The 21,017-nt window shown below is 42.8% G+C and overlaps 1 protein-coding gene across 1 annotated transcript in view; it reads right to left on the reverse strand.

Annotated features, from left to right (window-relative positions):
• Window positions 1–250: 250 nt before the first annotated feature.
• Window positions 251–21,017, reverse strand: part of LOC133240934 (ubiquitin-conjugating enzyme E2 variant 1-like) — a 48,235-nt gene continuing 27,468 nt past the window's right edge. The window contains exon 4 of the mRNA XM_061405917.1: window positions 251–324. Within this exon, the coding sequence (XP_061261901.1) occupies window positions 251–324 (74 nt within the window). The remainder of the gene's footprint in view (window positions 325–21,017) is intronic.

Below are 21,017 nucleotides of genomic sequence, written 5' to 3' on the forward strand. Positions count from 1 at the left end.
AGAAGTGAACTGAGTTTGGTGGTCATTTGAGATCCTGATGGACATTTGTCTACCTCACAAAAGCCCCCTACAATTGGGCTCAATTTGTCACAACTGACAGCTTCTGCTCTAAAAAGGCCCAGATCTGGAGTGGCACAGATGTTAACAGTTTTTCTCTTTGCTCAGTTTGGACCACAGGGACAAAATTCACAGAGTTGATAATTCTAAGCAACCTGCAAAACCTCAAATATGCACCTTTTCCTATCTCTTTTCAGAGCTCATTGATGTTATTCCGATCAGTTTCCTTAGGGCGAAAGCCATTGCCAGAACCAACGAGCAGGAGACCTACAGGAACACAATAATTTCATGAAGCATTAGAAGGACTCTAAAAAATAAAAACTGAGAGGGCATCTTCACGCAAGTCTCTGAGCTTTTAGAAGGCAGAGCCCAGCCTCACTCACCGCTGTATCCTCCCACGGGGTTGAACTGGGTGGACCACGCAACAGTCCCTCTGTAAATGATGCACAGAATTGACAGAGGACCTTGACATGTGGTCTTAACGAGCCCATTTCCCTTAAGTCTCCCTTACACTGGTTTCAAAGAAGTTCCAATTTGTAACCAGACATCCACAGCAGGGGCCATTAGAAGGTACAATCACAGTGGATTCTTGTGGCAAAAGCCATCCACTCCTGTGCGTTTTGTCTGTTCCCAGAAAAATGACTGAGGAAAACAAAAATTTTTGTGCAGGCACCTTGCCGTGAGTACAGTTTTCATATAATTGTCTTAAGAGTAATTGAATCTGTCTTTTAACAACTCACAAATTATCTCCTGACAACTTGAAATAATAGACTTTTTTGTTAAAAGGAAAAGCCTGTGGAGACCAAAGGTTAAACAGGTCTTTTCATCATGATAAATCACTGGTTAATGAGGTCACTATTGTTGAGTATTACGACCATTCCCTTTAATGCCATTACCTCCTGGTTGTAAAGCTGACACTACCAATGGGCTGCATTCTTTGAACTTTTCCACAATATTGACTGGCTTTTCTGAGCAGATGTTCCTTGCATGTGATTGCAAGAGGTCCTACAATTCTCAGTCAAGGAAACAGCTTCAGGGAAGCTTATGGAAACCAGACGGTTGAGGCTTTGGCAGAGACAAGGTTAAGAAGGAGCAGGAAAAAAGAACACAAGTTTTAATTCTGTGATAATAACTTCAATTTGCCCCATGTACCTGAGGTGATATTATGTGGCAACTAGCACCAGAGAGCTTAATGAATGGTTATTCATTAGAAATAAGGTGAAAAGTGCAATTAATACTTGGATTTCTCCTTACACATTACAATAGCATACATCTTCTCAAGCTGATTCTTACACAAATTCTCTATGTTCCATTTATTAATACTACTTTTAGATGGGGAGACTGAGAACCTTAGAGAATTCCTTTTTCTAGGTCTTGCAGATACTAGGTGATGAGGAATTATTGACACCAATCTCATGCTCTCTCATACACACAATCATTGACACCAGAAGAAGAAATTAACTAACTACACATTAGACTCCGGTAAGTATTAATAGTCACTTCAGATGTTTCTTTTAGAAACAACAATTCCACAAGAGTTGTTCTTCATTTGCACTCAATGACTGAACAGAAACAGAACTATATAATTTTTACAATAGAAAGATTTTAGAGAGATTGTAATTCCCAATTACATAGGGAACAGAGGCCCAGAGGTAACTTAGCAATTCTCATAGCCAGATGATGAATGAAGATATCATGAATGTCATATTTGCAGCAGCATTCTTAGAGCAGAATTGCTTCAGGGCACATTTACAATTTTTTGAATCACAAAATCTCCCTTTCTTAATGTTTTCTTGTTGTTGCATTGTGTTGTTTTGTCTGCCTGAATTAAAAATGAAAAATGGGATTAATAAATCAGATATACTGCTAATATGAAATCATGTATAATGCCTTCCAAATACACATTGTTACTATTATGTAGGCAGGACACCCAGATATTTTGGCATGAACTGTACATTTATTAACATCTGCTACTCACTGCCTTTGTGAAAAAAAGAGGAAAATTAAGCCATTGCCATCACTGGAGCGCTAGCAGACATTCAGTTGAAAAAGATGTGTATGAATTCATACCATTCCTGTTTCATAAAATTTTGAAGCATTGGAATAACTTAAATGTTTTACTTTTTGAGTTATTGAGAAAGAACTTTTCTCATAGGGGAATAAATCTAGAATCACTGATGTTTGCTACCTTTTTCCCCCCTCACAGTAAGTCATGACATCTACAACATTAGCCAAGCTTTGCTACTTCAGTCTGTGTTTTTACATTTTTTACATGCTTTAAACTTTTTATTTTATATTGGAATATAGCCAATTAACAATGTTGTGATGGTTTCAGGTGCGTAGCAGAGTGACTCAACCATGCACACACATGCATCCATTCTCCCCCAGCTCCCCTTCCCTCCGGGCAGCCACATGGGTCCAGCCATCACGGTTTGGGTTTGCATCACTTTTGAGGGAAACTGATGAGATTTAGAGAGGATTAAAAAAGAGACTTGAAAAAATGGGGAAGCAAGAGAACAGCAGCATATTGGATGTTCATTAAGGGCAAACCACTTTTGTATCTGGCAGATAGAAGGCATTCAACCCATGTTTGTTGAATTAACTGAATAGGTACAAATGCGCAAATCATAAGTGAACACTTCACATATACTCTATAGATAATGGTTTAATTTATACTTCAGGCTTCCTTTTCCAAAGCTGGCTGACTTCAAATATTTAATTTATTATCACAACTTCCAACTGTCAATCAGGTGGAGAATCATTTTGTCTCTTTTGACAGATGAGGAAATAGAGCCACTGAACAGGAAGCATACTATATACAAAAAGAAATACTGATTTCAGCTGAATCTTGCTCCATCTTTTCAAAATTATAAAAGGGAAACCATCCAAAATAAAACTGAAAAATTTAACACAAGAAGAGGCAATCTTGGTTGTGTATGTTCCTGCAAAGAGGGAAAGGTTTCCATTTTGGGGGAACAACAACAAAAAAAGAGTCAAAAATCTTCCCTTTCACACAACAAAGGATAAAATGTGGCATTGAAATAGGAAATTAATCTCCCCAGTGCTCTGTCTCTGTATTGTCAAAAACTCTGATATGGGGGAAAATTCTAGATGTCTGGAATCCCATATCAAAGCCCTAATAATGAGCTGTTTTTCACTTTTTTTTTTTTTTTTTTGAGAACTGCAACCCTGGATCTGCAGGGGGGATTAGGCAAATGTTCATTAGTAGGGCTTAATTTCCAAACCTAAACTCAGACTAGGCCTAGTCCACATTCACATGAAATAAAAAAAAAACAAAGAAGAAGAAGAAGTCAGGCACACTTCAGGATGTTTTGAAATACATGGGTATTAAGTCCTGTCTTGGTAAAACAAATATTCTGCTTAATTTCTTTTTTCACCACATTCAGGTATCATACAGAGTCTGAATTGGAGACTAAACCTATTCTCTCACTTTAAGGGATTATAGTGTTTCAATAATCAAATTAAATAAGTGATTTCAAGAACATGGGTCTGGTCAGTGGACAGAGAAATAACGAGAGGATGGTAGTTAACATTTTACTTGAACTCACCACAATGTTGTATTGTGCCACCTTTGGCTAGTGTAGTTATTCTCATTTTAGATGAAGAAAATCAGCTTCTGATGGGTGAAACGAGAGGTGAGCATGTAACATTACTAGCGAAACAGTCTGGCCTCTCTGTTTCTAGCTCACTGCAGTGGTCAGCAGTATGATAGTTATAATGTCTGCAGTGCTTTAAAAAACCTCAATATAATCTTGTGATAGAGAAGATGGGCCAGATAGCTTAAAGTGTATAACTCCAGGAGTGGCCAGCTCACATCTAGAATGTGTACTTCCCAGGAGCAGGTGGCTAGTGCTATTTCAGAAAACATACATCCCAGAGGAGGCCAGATCATTCCTGATTGACAACTCCCATGCTGCTAATTGGAATACAGGGTTGTCAAAAAGGGATATTATTAGTGAAACTAGTATCCTGTTAAATAGAATAAATGTTAGAAAATGGGTTTGCATTCAACATAAAGGGATGGGCAAAAATAGTTTAGGGTCTCTCTCCATCTTTGTATGAACAAGGTATAAGAATCCACTGGGGGACTTCCCTAGCAGTCCAGTGGTTGGGACTCTGAGCTTCCAATGCAGGGGACACAGGTTTGATCCCTGGCTGGGGAATTAAGATCCCACATGTTGTGTGGTGCAGCCAAAAATAAAATAAAAAGGCACATGCCATTGAGGAAAAGAGCATCTAAAATAAAAAGAATCCACTGAGGCACTGCAGGAGCAAGGGGATCCAAAGACCCTGAGAAGTTTGTCTTCAAGGAGAGCTAGAAGACAGCTACACAATCCATCAAGCATTCCTGGACTCATCCCTGTGATCATTTAGTATCCACCTTCAGCCATACCGTAGCCCCAGTCTATAGATTAAGTTCTGATCTTCAAATTCCGAATCAAAAATATTCAAGGAACCTTAGTCTGAAGTTTGGAGTTTAAGCATCAACTTTCCCACATGTCTGGGATTGACTTTGGGTGGCCAAAGTTTTGACAACTTGGCTTTTTCTTCTTCCTGGGGACTTTGTAATATGATCACAACTTGGCTGCCTGGGTAAGGATCCTCCTCAACAGTCATTCCAAACCCAGAGTTTGGGTCCTGCTCTTGACATACAGATTCTAGCCAGGAAAGTACAATTTCCATAAGTTTGCCCAAGACAGTCATGGTTAATGCCTATTGACGCAGTGTCATTATTGTGTAATTATTAATAGCACTCTGATTCCCTCTTAGAAGTGTCCTGGTTTGCATAAGAAATTATATGTTCACTCTACCCTTGAGAGAAGAAAATCTTCTCTTCTTCAGCATTATATTCCTGGGGCTTGGCAAGGAGATGGGCTTCAATATGTATCAGCTGAAAGTGAAAGTCACTCGGTTGTGTCAGACTTTTTGCCACCCCATGGACTATAAGTTCAAGGAATTCTCCAGGCCAGAATATTGGAGTGGGTAGCCTTTCCCTTCTCCAGGGGATCTTTCCAACCCAGGGGTCAAATCCAGGTCTCCCGCATTGCAGGTGGATTCTTTACCAGCTGAGCCACAAGGGAAGCCCAAGAATACTGGAGTGGGTAGCCTATCCCTTCTCCCTTCTCCAGCAGATCTTCCTGATCCAGGAATTGAACCAGGGTTTCCTGCATTACAGGTAGACTCTTTACCAACTGAGCTATCAGGGAGGCCCCCATAAGGATTCTCCAGGCAAGAATACTAGAGTGGGTTGCCATGCCCTCCTCCAGGGGATCTTCCCAACCCAGCGATCAAACCCAGGTCTCCCGCATTGCAGGCAGATTCTTTACCAGCTGAGCCACAGGGAAACCCATGTATGGGCTGAAGGAGTGAGTTAAGTGAATGAAAGACTCTGTCACAGTGTGTTACCCGGAGCCAGTCTTCCTGATATTACTACTGCTTAAGACTTGCCAACACCACTTGCGTTGACTTTCAAATACATTCTTACATTTCCTGCAGCCACTTAAATTAGGCCAACTTGAACTTTTCACTTTCATGCATTGGAGGAAATGGCAACCCACTCCAGTGTTTTTGCCTGGAGAATCCCAGGAACGGAGGAGCCTGTTGGGCTGCCGTCTATGGGGTTGCACAGAGTCGGACACGACTGAAGCGACTTAGCAGCAGCAGCAGCAGAAGTGTCTTCTACTGGCCAAAGCTGGGAAAATCTGAATATCAATGAGAGTAACAACATCAATGGGTTGAACACATTAAATAAGATTAAGCTCATAATTAAAAGTGATAATCAAAAGATTCCAAAACAAAACTTCATTTGTGATTTTTGGAAGACCTGAGGAACCAATTCATCATTTAAAAACTAATATATATAGACTTCTCTGGTGGCTCACTGGATAAGAATTCACCTGCCAATGCAGGGGGCACAGGTTCGATCCCTGTTCCAGAAAGACTCCACATGCTGTGGAGCAACTAAGCCTGTGTGCCACAACTACCGAAGCCCATGCCCCTAGAGCCTGGACTCTGCAGCAAGAGAACCCGCCGCGCTGAGAAGCACACGCACCAGGAGGGAGCAGTTCCCACTCTCCGCAACTAGAGAAAGTCTGGACGCGGCAATGAAGATGCAGCACAGCCAAAGGTAAGTAAATAAATACAGCAGTGTGTACATGTCAAAAAAAAAAAACTAATACAGAAAGGGAAAGAATCAAGCACTGAGCCTGCCTTTCTTACAGGACTAACTACACCTCACTGTAGGTCATCAGCTCCTGAGGGGACGTTTGGCTTTATGATAGGACACCAGCTAATAACCAAAGACTGAATGATGTATTTAGAATATCAATATTTTCCAACTTCTAAGGAAATAATGAGTCTAGATTGGTGGTTTTCAAATGGAGCATTTTGACCTTCAGTAGACATTTGGCAATGTCTGAAGACAGTTTTGGTTGTCATAACCGGGGAAGAGATGCGTATAGCATCTAGTGAAGAGACATCAGGATGCTGCTAAACATCTGAAAATGCCCAAGACAGTGCCCCACAGTAAAGGGTTATTTGGCTCAAAATGCCAACAGTGCTAAGGATGAGAAACCCTGAAGTAGACAATAATCCTTAATGGTTGCGAACATTAGAGACAAGCAGACACTGTGTCCCTCATGAGAGGCATACACAGCACCTCCTATACAGTCATCATGCAAGATAAATCAAGCTTGCATCTGAGTAAACCTCTAGTTCAGGGGCTCTAGTAGGCATTCAAATCCCCAAGTAGGCTTTTGAAAACACATATTTCTGGGATCCTCAACTGAAGTTGCTGATTGGATAGGTCTGGGTGGGCTCCGAGGTGTTGGCCCTGCTGGCCCAGGCTCACACTCCAAAATACAACTTTCAGTTTACAAGAAATAAAGAAGGTAGGGGAACATCTTAACTCATTATAATATTCATCCATCATACTCTTTATTATACTATTGGAGTTCATTATAATATTCTCTTCTGACCTGGGAGTGGGGGGCTTATCTAACAGTGTCATATCATTTTGTCTTTTCATACTGTTCATGAGGTTCTCATGGCAAGAACACTGGAGTGGTTTGCCATTCCCTCCTCCAGTGGACTACTTTTTGTTAGGATTCTTCACAATGACCTATCAGTCTTGGGTGGCCCTGCATGGCATGGTTCATAGCTTCATTGAGCTTCACAAGTCCCTTTGCCATGACAAGGCTATGATCCATAAAGGGGTGTCCAATATACTATGGGGAAGAGCAGAGGGCAATCATTAATAGCTCCAGAAAGAATAAAGTGGCTGGGCCAAAGCAGAAATGATGCTCAGTTGCAGATGTGTCTGGTGGTGACAGTAAAGTCTGATGCTGTAGAGAACAATACTGCATAGGAACCTGGAATATTAGGTCCATGAATCAAGGTAAATTGGACATCATCAAGTATGAGATGGCATGAGAACATCGACATCTTAGGAGTCAGTGAACTAAAATGGACAGGAATGGGCAAATTTAATTCAGATGATAAGTATATCTACCACTAGGGGCAAGAATCCCTTAGAATAAATGAAGTAACCTTCATAGTCAACAAAAGAGTCCAAAATGCAGTACTTATGTGCAACCACAAAAATGAAAGAATGATCTCTGTTCGTTTCCAAGGCAAATCATTCAGTATCACAGTAATCAAAGTCTATGCCCCAACCACTAATGCTGAAGAAGCTGAAGTGGAACGGTTCTATGAAGATCTATATGACCTTCTAGAACTCACACCAAAAAAAGATGTCCTTTTCATCATAAGGGACTAGAATGCAAAAGTAGGAAATCAAGAGATACCTGGAGTAACAGGCAAGTTTGGCCTTGAAGTACAAATGAAGCAGGGTGAAGGCTAACAGAGTTTTGCCAAGAGAACACACTGGTCATAGAAAACACCCTCTTCCAACAACACAACAGACAACTCTACACATGGACATCATCAGATGGTCAACACTGAAATCAGATTGATTGTATTATTTGTGGCTGAAGATGGAGAAGCTCTATACAGTCAGCATAAACAAGACCGGGAGCTGACTGTGGCTCAGATCGTGAATTCCTTATTGCAAAATTCAGACTTAAATTGAAAAAAGTAGGGGAAATCACTAGGCCATTCATGTATGACCTAAATCAAATCCCTTATGATGATATAGTAGAAGTCACAAATATATTCAAGAGATTGGATCTGATAGACGGAGTGCCTGAAGAACTATGGATGGAGTTTCGTAACATTGTACAGGAGGCGGTGATCAAAACCATACCCAAGAAAAAAGAAATGCAAAAAAGGAAAAATGGTTGTCTGAGGAGGACTTATAGTTGATAAAAGAAGAGAAGTGAGGCAAAGGAGAAAAGGAAAGATATGCCCAACTGAATGCAGAGTTCCAAAGAATAACAAGGAGAGACAAGAAAGCCTTCCTAAGTGATCAGTGCAAACAAATAGAGGAAAATAATAGAATGGGAAAGACTAGAGATCTCTTCAAGAAAATTAGCAATACCAAGAGAACATTTCATGCAAAGATGGGCACAATAAAGGACAGAAATGATATGGACCTAACAGAAGCATTAGATGTTAAGAAGAAGTGGCAAGAATATACAGAAGAACTATACAAAAGAGATCTTAATGAGCCAGATAATCATGATGGTGTGATCACTCACCTAGAGCCAGACATCCTGGAGTGTGAAGTCAAGTAGACCTTAGGAAGCATCACTGTGAACAAAGTTAGTGAAGCTGATGGAATTCCAGCTGAGCTATTTCAAATCCTAAAAGATGATGCTGTTAAAGTGCTGCACTCAATATGCCAAACTCAGCAGTGGCCACAGGACTGGAAAAGGTCAGCTTTCACTCCAAATCCAAAGAAAGGCAATGCCAAGGAATGTTCAAACTGCTGCATAATTGCACTCATTTCACACATAGCAAAGTAATGCTGAAAATTCTGCAAGCTAGGCTTTAACAGTACGTGAACTGAGAACTTCCAGATGTTCAAGTTAGATTTAGAAAAGGCAGAGGAACCAGAGATCAAATTGCCACCATCTGTTGGATCATAGAAAAAGCAAGAGAATTCTAGAAAAACATCTACTTCTGCTTCATTGACTACACTAAAGCCTTTGACTGTGTGGATCACAACAAACTGTGGAAAATTCTTAAAGAGATGGGAATACCAGACCACCTTACCTATCTCCTTTTGTTTTGCTTTTTTAATATTAAAGATATTCTCTTTTATCCTAAGAAAGTTACAAAAATTTCTCTAGAAACTATATTTCTAATTGTCTATTCTGTGTCCATCTTAGTGTCCTTACCTGGTGGAGATAGTGTCTCCCAGACACAGTCCCTTGAAGGCTATAGCAACCTGCTATAAGTCTTGGGCAGTCCTAAGCTATATTTACAAAATGACACAAAACGACTATCACTCAAGACACCCTGGGAACTCAAGGATAGTGTCACTGGGGTTGACCAGAAGGAAAGACCACCTCCTTCCTGATGTAAGAAATCAGGGATGGCTGCATGGAAGAGGAAGGGTCAGTTGATTCAGAACCTGAAGCAAATGCATAAGATTTTGACAGCTGGAGATGCAGTAGATAAGACAGACAAATGAAAAGTCAATCACTGCAATAGATGCAATGGGGCAAGGTCGAAACTGGTTCAGCATCTGCTCAGAGGCTGGCAGGAGCATGGGAGCCCAGGAAACTTGTAGGAGATGTAAGGAAGTTGGAGACACATCGTGAAGAATGGAGAGTGCTCAGTAGATGATGTGTCATAAGTCTCTTTTGCTTTTTCAAAGGACTTGCCTTATTTTGGAAGCCTCACCCACACAGCTCTCTTGTGTAGGTCTAGTTCATGCAGGTTCTTTTCTACTTCCTTTCCTTTTGATACTGCAGACAATTCCCCTCTCCCTCTAATGTAGACAATTCTCTCCACCAATGGGTACATGTATATTTTCATTTCCACAAAGACAGCCCGCTGCAACACTACCCCCAGATGCACAGGGTGTCAGGTTGAAGAACTACAGAGATGGCCAGGCCGTAGGTTCTGTCAAATTCTCCACTGCCTTGCACACATTCCTGACCAAGGCTGCCCCAGGGCTGTGCGCCTCACTGAGGGAAATGGTTGTGACCCTCCTCAGCTCCTTTATTGGGTTTCCAAGTGAAACAAATAAATTTGGTAAAAAAAAAAAAAAAGCTCATTTCATGTACACTGATTAGCATAAAATTGCTCTTTTGTCTCAGCTGCTACAGAGAACAATGGTGCTGAGACTCCTGGCTGGGAAGACAGTCCCTCTCCCTTCTTGCACAGTGGCTCAGGTCACTCCACACAAAGATCCCAAGGAACCAGATCAGCCAGACTTCCACTGTAAATACCAAGGGGGGACCTCTGGCCTCAACCTGCTGCATCTCTAGGTGAAAATGTAAAACATGGACAGGACAGAAAGTATTCCTCTCCAAAGTGCAATTTCTACCTCCCTTCAGGAGCAGAACCTTAAGATGTGGGCAATTTTATTTTATTTCCTCTTTTATTATTTATGCAGTGGCTATCGCATAAGTCCTGATTGGCCTTGACTCTTAGCATCTGAGAAAGAGGTGAGAAAGCAAATCAAGTCACTGCTTATTCCAAGAACTTGGAAGGAATTACCAGCCCTATAATGCTGAAATCCAAGTATGCGTGTGTGTGTATATACATATATGGGCTTCCCTGGTGGCTCAGCTGGTAAAGAATCTGCTTGCAATGCGGGAGACCTGGGTTCGATCCCTGGGTTGGGAAGATCCCCTGGAGAAGGGAAAGGCTACCCACTCCAGTATTCTGGCCTAGAGAATCCCACGGACTATATAGTCCATGAGGTCGCAAAGAGTTGGACACAACTGAGCGACTTTCAATTCATTGTATACATATATATGTGTGTGAATACATATATTTGACTCTGAAGTATGCACTTTCCTACATTTTAATATCTCCCAAATACGCAGAAGTCCTATGATTAACAGCGCAAAATTATAAATGGCAGGAATTTTTCTTTCTTGGTGGCACATGAAACTGTGTGTGTTTAATAATTGATAATATCTTGGATTGGATTTAAAAACCAGTAAAAGTCAATGACAGACTGTTAGAAATTGATAAACAAACAAAAATCCTCGTATTGACAAGCTCTGCGCATCTCAAAGGAATTTCCCTTCTCATTCCAGTCCTCCAAAGAACAGTTTTCCGGGAGACAGAATTCTGTTTTATCAATCTGAAAATGAGATAGTGTATCTCAAATTCCCTAAGACTACTGGTTCCTAGCAAAACTGCAAGGAGACAGAATCAACTTTAGGCAGACAGAGCTGGTTCTAACTTCCATTTCTGGTACTCACTATTCTTTCCTTTTTGAAGCTTCACTTACCTGCTCTATAAAAGATTGATGACATTTCTCTCCTAGAAATGAGATAAAGCCTGGTATGTAGGAGATGCTCAGAAAAAGTTTCTTATCTATTAATACAGTTATTTGTGATACTAGATACACAATTGCCCAGAAGTTCATGCAATCTGCAAAACACACCAATCAGGTATGAAACTGGTAACTTAAAGCAAGGTCACACAGTTGGTGAAAGAGACGGGGCTGGGGGTTCTGAACAGACTAGTGTTCTCTTTTCTATTCAACAGCCAACTCTGTCAAAATTCTCATCATAGCCCCCAAGGCCTGCACTCTGGATCCTAAAGAGCCCCAACCCACTCAAAAAGCGAACAAACAAATCCAGAGAGTGACATGAAAATGGCTAGGTTCTTTAGAAGACATTGACTGATTCTAGTGAGCATCTGTGTGAATTATCATGTCAAAAATGCAGGGGTCATAACGAGCTCTGATAGGATCCGATGCCTGTGACCCCCTCCCCTGACATCCTCTGGGGGCCACCAGTCCTAGCCCGACACAGCTGCTCTGCTACCCCAGTTCGCAGCTATATTGACACAGCCATTTTCATGGTAGGCCTGTTGTAAATTTGTTGTTACATGGTGCGTCTGCCCCAAATTGCACGGTGTACGTAAATTTTTGTGTGTGTGGCGGGGCTGGCACGGGGGTTGGGGGGGTACCGGGGCTGAATGGAGCGTGTGATGAGCAACCCGCAGGAGACCTAACCCTGATAAATTGTTTACTTGTTAGCGATGGGGCTCAAGCGTGGGCCGGGGGCTGCGGGCTCAGCGGGACAGCCGTAGAAGGTGGACCCACGCCAATTACGAGCCATTGTGGCGTCGCACCCTGTGATTGACACCAATGTCTCCCCTCTCACCATGGGTCCTTTTACTCTCCCAGACCCAACACAAGCCCCACTGTGCTAATACCATGGTGTCTTCAATTTCCTCTGCTGCCAGCAAAAATTAACCTAGGCCTGCAGCCTGTGGAAGACCTAAGGCCTCTGTTTTATCATGCATTTTCCCCCAGTTTTTCAAGGATGAGTTAAAAAATAGAGGTTGCTAAGGCCAGTTGGGCAACAAAGGAAGCAAAGGGACAAACATTATCTTTGGATGACTGACTTCAAAGTTAATGATCTTCCCCACTGAATTGTGCCCTCCGCTCCTCAATGAGGTCTTTGCCATCAGATAAAGAAGCGCCTCTTTAATCCACTAACACTTCTTTGTCCCTTTGTGGCAAAATGATCATTTCATCAGTTTCGGGTACTCTCTGCCGGGAGAGGTTTTTTTTTTTTTTTTAGCCTGAGTGATTCAGAGCAGGAGGGACAGAGAAGGGTATTTCTCTACTTCATTTTTCCTCAAGTGACGGCTGAATAACTATGCAAAAAAATTAAGGCATAATGACCCAGTAACAGTGACAAAACCTAATTAGTCACGGAGGCCACTGGGTAATGAGCCGCAAAACCCGGCTCTTGAGTGTGTAATAACTGTATTTTTCTCCATTTCTTCCCCTTTAGTCACAGCCTTGTGTGGCATTTTTAACAAACTAAAATGGCACCAGATGCAACAGGGTTCAGACATTTTAACTTGAATTAAGAAACCATATGTTCCGATAAGTCATGGTCTCTTCTTTCCCACAGACTGGGTGCTCCATCTGCGAGGTAACACTCCAATGGCCCATGGTGAGTGAGCACCCCACAAACACCATGAGGGGCTGGGCTTGGGAGTGGGGTCTCCAGAACCCTTGCTAGAGACAGCGGTTCTGACTCCCGCCGGCATCCTGGATATTCCAGGTGTGGGGCCCAGATTGTTCTCTGAGCACGCTAAGACTGAGAAGCTTGAGGGGGAGAGCAGATGGGAGGGGGCTCTGTGTCCAAATAATTGAGTCTGGAATGCTGAGAATTGCCTTTAATCCTGGTGGTTCAGGTGGGAAAGTACCGCTTACAATGTTCAATCCCTGGGTTGGGAAGATCCCCTGGAGGAGAGACTGGCAATCCACTCAGTATTCTTGCCTGGAGAATCCCATGGAGAGAGAAGCCTGGCGGGCTACAGTCTGTGGGGTCACAAAGAGCCCGACATGACTGAACAACTAAGCATGCATTTATGACAACGTCATCCACTTTCGGGTGATTTAAGACACACTTTAGCCAAGTCTGAGGCTCCCAAGAGCCTTGAGAATTAGGATGGTCCTGGTCTCCTCCATCCTTTTGAGAGAAAGCAACCAAGGATCAGTGAGCTTAGGACACTGCCCATGACCACAGGAGTGCAGGCATCAAGCTTTGGAGCCACATCTGTGATCATTATCCCAGTGTATTTCCTGTTTGTTGTCATTATTATTGTTGTTAGCAGTAATTCCCCTTTGCAGTTAGAACATTTTTTAAAGGGCGGAAAGTTTACATAGCATAGTTTGGCATGACCTCTGTCTTCAATCCTCAGATCCAGAGTCAGTTAGGTAACAGGCCAGTAATAAACAATGCTTATTTGGAGCGGGGCATCATCGGGGGTGTGCCCTTGGCCCTGCTCTGATTTTAATGTGAGATACTTCCAAACCCCATCCAGGCAGGCGCTGCCCTACAGTGCTAACTTTCATTTCTCCTCTGTTTCAGTGAAGGTCATCTTACTTCTGGACGACACCAACTTTGGGGCTGCGACTGGGCTTAGAAATAACAGGCATTACGATCTTTGCTCTATGCCACAGAAAGGCTGACTTTTCTTTTGTTCTTCCCCATACCCAGCAGACCAAGAAAAAAACCTTCACGAGATGAATCCAGCTCCCTCTAGATTTCAATAAGGATCTTATCTCCCCCTGAGCCTCCGGCTGGGGAGTCACATAGGGGAATCTCAAATGAGGAGTCCCACGTGGAATACAGAGTATAGAATTCACCAGAAGACACAGACACAGGTTTGGAAAAAATTGCCTCCTTGGGGAATTTTTAAATATCATGCAGTTAAAAAAAAAAAAAAAACACCAACCCAGCAGCAACTCTCTCCCTATAACAGGAACAATGCATGATATGAAAACATAAGCAAAAACAAAAAAAAATAGATTATACAACTCGACGGTTTATATAATACATGTTATATTTTAATTCCCCATATAATTCTGACACAGCAAAGGCCTGGTGTCTGGGACTGTGTAAATGTGACAGCTCTCTGTTTCTCTAATCCAAGAGCAGCTGCATAAGGCAAAATAAGAATGTGGCGACCCCTGTTCAAAAATTCTCAAGGATTTCAAGACAGAGCATTAAACGAGGTGCGGGCCCTTCCACACCTTGGGTCCTGTGTGACTGCACAGGTCACATACCCATGGAACGAGCCCCGGAAAGCAAAGCTCACGCATCAGCGTCCAGGTCGCAAAGGCGCACAGGAGACAACCATCAACAGTTGGGCTGAGAAGACCGCCTTGCGTTATCCCGACTTCTCACTCAGAGCGGTTCAAAGCTGACTCTTTTTCCTCTAAACTTTGAACTTCAGAAAGCCTACTTTAGCATCTCAGAAGTACTGTATGTAAAATAGGGAGTCTCTCCGTGCAGACAATGCCATTTCTTCTTGACTCTTCTCTGGACTTTCATCTATTCTAGTCCCCGGCAAGCTTGGCTGCTCTGCTCATTGGGCCTTTTCCTGCACTCCCGTCATTATCCTCTTTTTATATACTGCACTTCGTGCCCTTGTGAACCTGTTGAAAAATAGTGAAAGAGAGCTGAAAAGTACCACTGGCTCCTAAAAATAGTGCTGAGGAGGAGGCAGAAAGGGGGAACTCCGGTTTTATTCAGTGCTAAAGATAACACCACCAGAGTGATAGACTCCTTCGAATTGTCTGTCTCCCCCTCCCCACCCCGGGCACTGAATGAGCCTCTTAGCAGCTCTTGAGGGCCTGTCACAGGTAGGCACCCAACAGAGATAATTCCCAGCCTATGCTTGACTGCTTCTTTATAGACACTCACTCATGGTTCTGAAAGGCCTCAGACACTGTTGAATAAACTCCTACTCGCTTCCATAACCTTTTTCTCCCACTGAATTTTCCGGGGATGTGAGCAGCTTCCCAGCCTCGCCAGAGGATGCTTCTGAATGCACTCCTGTTCTGAATCAAAGTCTGACAGCCAAGCCCCTTTCCTAAACAAGAGAAGAAAACGGGGGCATCGTTCCCCAGGAGGAATCTCTGTGCTTTCTTCTTCAGGTGAAGGCCAGCTCCCAGAGGCTCTGGCCTTCTTCCTGCTCTTCGCATGGGTTTATTTAGTTAGGTTGCAGGAGACCCATTTTTTGTTTTTGTTTTTTTAATAAACGAAAAAAGCTTCTGTTATCTGAGTCCTCTCTCTTTTGGTTTTGAACATGAAAGACATGCCTATGGGACATGCCGGGGGCCTATTTGTCCTCAGAATGTCCTAGAAGAACACCACACTGGCTGTGAATCCAAGCTCCACCATTTGTTAATGTGTAGGGCCTTGGGCAAGTCCCTTGCCTGTCACAGTCTCATCTATAAAGTAGGGCTAATAACAACCTCTCTCATAGGCTACTTTCTATCAAAGGTTCAAATAGATCATGTATGTAGAGTGCTTTCCATGGTGCCCAAAGAATTCAATAAGTGTTAGTTTTTATTACTATACTATTTCTCTGTTTTTCGTTTGTTATTCTTCTGATTTGCAGACTCTTAGAAGGCAATGGCACCCCACTCCAGTACTCTTGCCTGGAAAATCCCATGGATGGAGGAGCCTGGTAGGCTGCAGTCCATGGGGTCGCTAAGAGTCGGACACGGCTGAAAGACTTCACTTTCACTTTTCACTTTCACGCATTGGAGAAGGAAATGGCAATCCACTCCAGTGTTCTTGCCTGGAGAATCCCAGGGACGGGGGAGCCTGGTGGGCAGACGTCTATGGGGTCGCACAGAGTCGGACACGACTGAAGCATCTTAGCAGTGGCAGAGGCCCTTTGAGGCCAGTCTTTGGCTTCTGAAGACTGTCTTCTGGCCTTTGACACTGACCACCCGCCATCCAGATCTTTCCAAGCTGGCTTCTCGGTGAAGGAGACACGACCTTCTCCTTATCACTATTAATTCATCTCTCTTTGTGTGTTCTAAACTTTGGGGCTTTATTTCTTTTTGGCTGTGCTGAGTCTTCATTGCTGCTATTGGGCTTTCTCTAGTTGCTGCAAATGGGGGCTACTCTCCAGTTGCGGTGCGAGGGCTTCTCCTAGCGGTGGCTTCTCTCCTTGTGGGGCACAAGCTCTAGGCTCATGGGTTTCAGCAGTTGTGGAGCACAGGCTTAGTAGTTGCAGCTCTTAGGCTTGGCTGTTCTGTGGCATGTGGGATTTTCCTGGACCAGGGACTGAACCCATGTCCCCTGCACTGGCTGGCAGGTGGATTCCTAATCACTGGTCCACCAGGGAAGCCCACTTTTCATCTGTCTCTTGAAAACACCCTAGGTGGACACATTTCGTTATAGTTCCTCATTCAAACAATGGGAGTGAATATCCCCATGACTTCAAAGGCCTCTTTTAAGATCACTGAGGCATGAGAGCACTTAGGGAAAATATTATATAAGACTTTGGATTACTGTTCTCTTTATTCTTTGTTCACCTTTTACTTCATTGTGTGAAATAAACAAAACAAATGTCTTGCTGCCTCCCTACCAGAAAGATAGAAAGATCCTTTTAGAGATTTCTCATTTAGAGGAAAATGAGGCCAAAAGCGGGGGCAACCTCCTTTCCTCTTCTTATTCCCCCAGCATTTCCTCTGGAACATCATTGGCACAAAATGCAAACTTCAAGGTGACCCATCTCTGAGGTCTTTGTTTTGAAATATCAGGCACCAGCAACACTTCCTCTATGAAACCACAAGGTTTTAATCCACACGCTGATTGGTGTGTGCTGGTGCTGGTTTAGCCACTCAGTTGTGTCCGACTCTTGCGGCCCCCTAGACTGTAGCCCACCAGGCTTCTCTGTCCGTGGGATTCTCCAAGCAAGAATACTGGAGCAGGTTGCCATTTACTTCTCCAGGGGATCTTCCCAACCCAGGGACTGAACCCAGGTCTCCTACACTGCAGGCAGATTCTTAATTGGAACCTCTAGAATCAAGCGGGCTAGAGGCTAGGAAGGAGGCTCCCTCACTGAACACGAGAGCATTCTTTCCCTTAACAAGAAGAAAGGCATTTGTGTCCTATTCAGGTTGCTCCCCCTTTAGGATCAGCACAAAGCTGTCTAAGGTAAAGTTCTGGGGGAAATTGTTCAAAGGGAATTCCACCCCAATTCCAACCCACCCCAGAGAACCCATCACTCTGAGACATCTTTTGTCTCAGCAGGACTACTTGTGAGTAATTCACTTACTCATTCAGCTGTCTACTGAACACCTACTCTGTGCCCGGTCCTCTGCAATATGTGTGTGTGTGTGCACTAAATTGCTCAGTTGTGTCTGACTCTTTACGACTCTATGGACTGTAGCCCACTAGACTCCTCTGTCCATGGAATTTTCCAGGCAGGAATTCTGGAGTGGGTATCCATTCCCTTCTCCAGGGGATCTTTCTGACTCAGGGATAGAATACATGTCTTTTATGTCTCCTGCACTGGCAGGCGGGTTCTTTACCACTAGTTCCATCCGGGAAGCCACTCTTCCATGTGTGGGGATATGGAAATGAGTCAATAAATGATCCCCATGGCCAAGAACTCACTCTCAGTAGGATAAGGAGATTACATACAAAGAACTCTAAGCCATGGTTTAAAAAACCCACTGTGCCACAAAAGAGGTGCAAGCAAAATATTGTGGGAGTACAGAAAAAAGAGAGACGAGTTCAGTTTTCAAGAATTGGCAGGTGAAAGGATAGGATCAGGAAAATTCTCTTGAATTGTGCCTTAAAAGATAAATCTGGATTTGTTCTTGCAAAGATTGGTTGAAAGAGGAAATGAGCTTCCAGGTGGAGGAACAGTCAAAGCTCAAAAGTGTCGGCCCAAGAGGCATGTTCAGGAACAAGAGATATTGCATTGCCATTCAATTTTCAAACGTGAATGAACTCTGAGAGAAAGGGACTTGTTTGGAGCCACCTCCTGCTCTCAGTTTATGCCCAAAATGCTCACCTCTTTCCAAAGTACACAGAGTTCCACCAGGAGTCCTGAGGAGTCACACCAGCATAAGACTTAGTCTTTGCCCTCCCAGGGCTCACAGCCCTGCTTCTTCATCCTTTTCTCTCTCCATACATAGTGTTAACATCCCTTTTACTATACTAAAACAATCTATAGGTATTATCATATACCTTCCAGGGCTTCCCTGACTCACTGGTAAAGAATCTGCTTGCCAATGCAAGAGACGTGGGTTCAATCCCTGGGTCAGGAAGATCCCCTGGAGTTGGAAATGGCAAACCACTCCAGTATTCTTGCCTGGGAAGAATCTGTCCTGGGAAATTCCATGGACAGAGGAAACTGGCGGGCAACAGTCCACGGGGTCGCAAAGAGTTGGACATGACTGAGTGACTGAACATACACACACATTATCATATATGATATAAACTACATATTGAGCTGTGGTTTTGGAGAAGACTCTCAAGAGTCCCTTGGACTGCAAGGAGATCAAACCAGTCAATCCTGAAGGAAATTAACTCTAAATGTTCATTAGAAGGATGGATGCTGAAGCTGATACTCTTAATACTTTGGCCACCAGATGCGAAGAGCCTGCTCATTAGAACACACCCTGATTCTGGGAAAGATTGAAGGCAGGAGGAGAAGGGGATGACAGAGGACAAGATGGTTAGATGGCATCACTGACTCAATGGACATGAGTTTGAGCAAGCTCCAGGAGTTGGTGAAGGACAGGGAAGCCTGTGTGCTGCAGTCCATATGGTCACAAAGAGTCGGATATGACTAAGCGACTGAACAACAACAACCTACATATATAATTTCAAAAAAAAAAAAAATGTGATACCCTGTCAGAGATATAAAGGAGAAATAAAAGGAAAATAATTTATAGTAGCATATATTTAAATATGTAAATGCTTGAGGACTCTTACACTAAAGTTATGAGAGATCAAAAGTTTTTATCTACATGTAGGATTATTGTAAATGCGGTCACTATAAAAGTGGATCAACAGACCTGTATTTTGCTGGAGAATCAAGCACCACAAACAGTGTTGCCATCAGTGGATGTAATTTTCTGAAGCGGTTGAAAACTCTTAGTCAAAGGCCAGGCTAAACAAAATGGATATGGGGAGAGGGGAAGAGAGGGTGAGATGTATGGAAAGAGTAACATGGAAACGGACATTACCATATGTAAAATAGATATTTTACATATTTATCCCTAGAGGGATGGGATGGAGAGGGAGATGGGAGGGAGGTTCAAAAGGGAGGACGTATATGTATACCTATGGCTGATTCATGTTGAAGTTTGACAGAAAACAGCAAAATTATGTAAAGCAAAAAAAAATATATATATATATATATATATACATATATATAAAATAGCCCTTCTTTGTTTTTTAACAGTGGTTGCTACATTCCTGGGAAATTCTCTGTATATTAAACTGTGCAATGATTACTTGGTGTCTACAGGCTCCAATCCTTTGGCCACCTGATACGAAGAGCCGACTCACTGGAAAAGACCATGATGCTGGGAAAGATTGAAGGCAGGAGGATAAGGGGGTGACATTGGATGAGATGGTTGTATGGCATAATTGATGCAATGGCCATGAACTTGGACAAACTCCAGGAGATGGTGAGGGACAGGGAGGCCTGGCGTGCTGCAGTCCATGGGGTTGTGGAGTTGGACATGACTTGGCAACTGAACAAGAACAAAAAATAGGTAAAACAGAGTTTGGCTGATTCATGTTGATGTTTGGTGGAAACCAACATAATACTGTAAAGCAATTATCCTTCAATTAAAAATAAATAAAAAATAAAAATAAACCAGAGTTAGGTTTGAGCCTTAGACAATTATAAAAAGTTTTTAACTTTGAATATCTAGTGGAATACCACAAAATGTTGTGACTTGTGGTGTAATTATTGTCTGAGACTATCCTCTGCATTGCCTCTGCATGTATATGACAATAGTCCTCACCAATCAACGTGATCACTAGTCACCACACATAAATATTTACAAAATGCCTCTGAGGGGCAGTGCCAGCCCATTGAGAACCAATAGGTTTAGAGTTTAATTGAGGAAGGAAGATTCACACCCCAAAAGACAACCATATCATCTATTAAATGTCAAATCAGTCATTCAGAATAGACATCAGGTACTATTCAAAACAGGTCAAGAAAATCGGGGATTCGAGTTATCAGGAAATTCTTCACGACTTAGCATGGGTTAAGAAAAAGTACAGACTCTGAATCAGACTCTGGGGCCAGAATTCCAACTTTGACATTTGCTCCCTGCATGAATTTGTGTAAGTACTTTAACTCCTCCAATCCTTCTTTTGTCTAGCTGTAGAATGGGAATAATGATACCTACTCTGAAAGGTAAGTGTGTGTGTGTGTGTGTGTGTGTGTGTGTGTGTGTGTGTTAGTCACTAAGTCGTGTCCGACTCTTTGCGACCACATGGACTGTAGCCTGCCAGGCTCTTCTGTCCACGGGCTTCTCCAGGCAG

This window comes from Bos javanicus, chromosome 29 (assembly GCF_032452875.1).
Source record: "Bos javanicus breed banteng chromosome 29, ARS-OSU_banteng_1.0, whole genome shotgun sequence".
Lineage (NCBI taxonomy): Eukaryota > Metazoa > Chordata > Mammalia > Artiodactyla > Bovidae > Bos > Bos javanicus.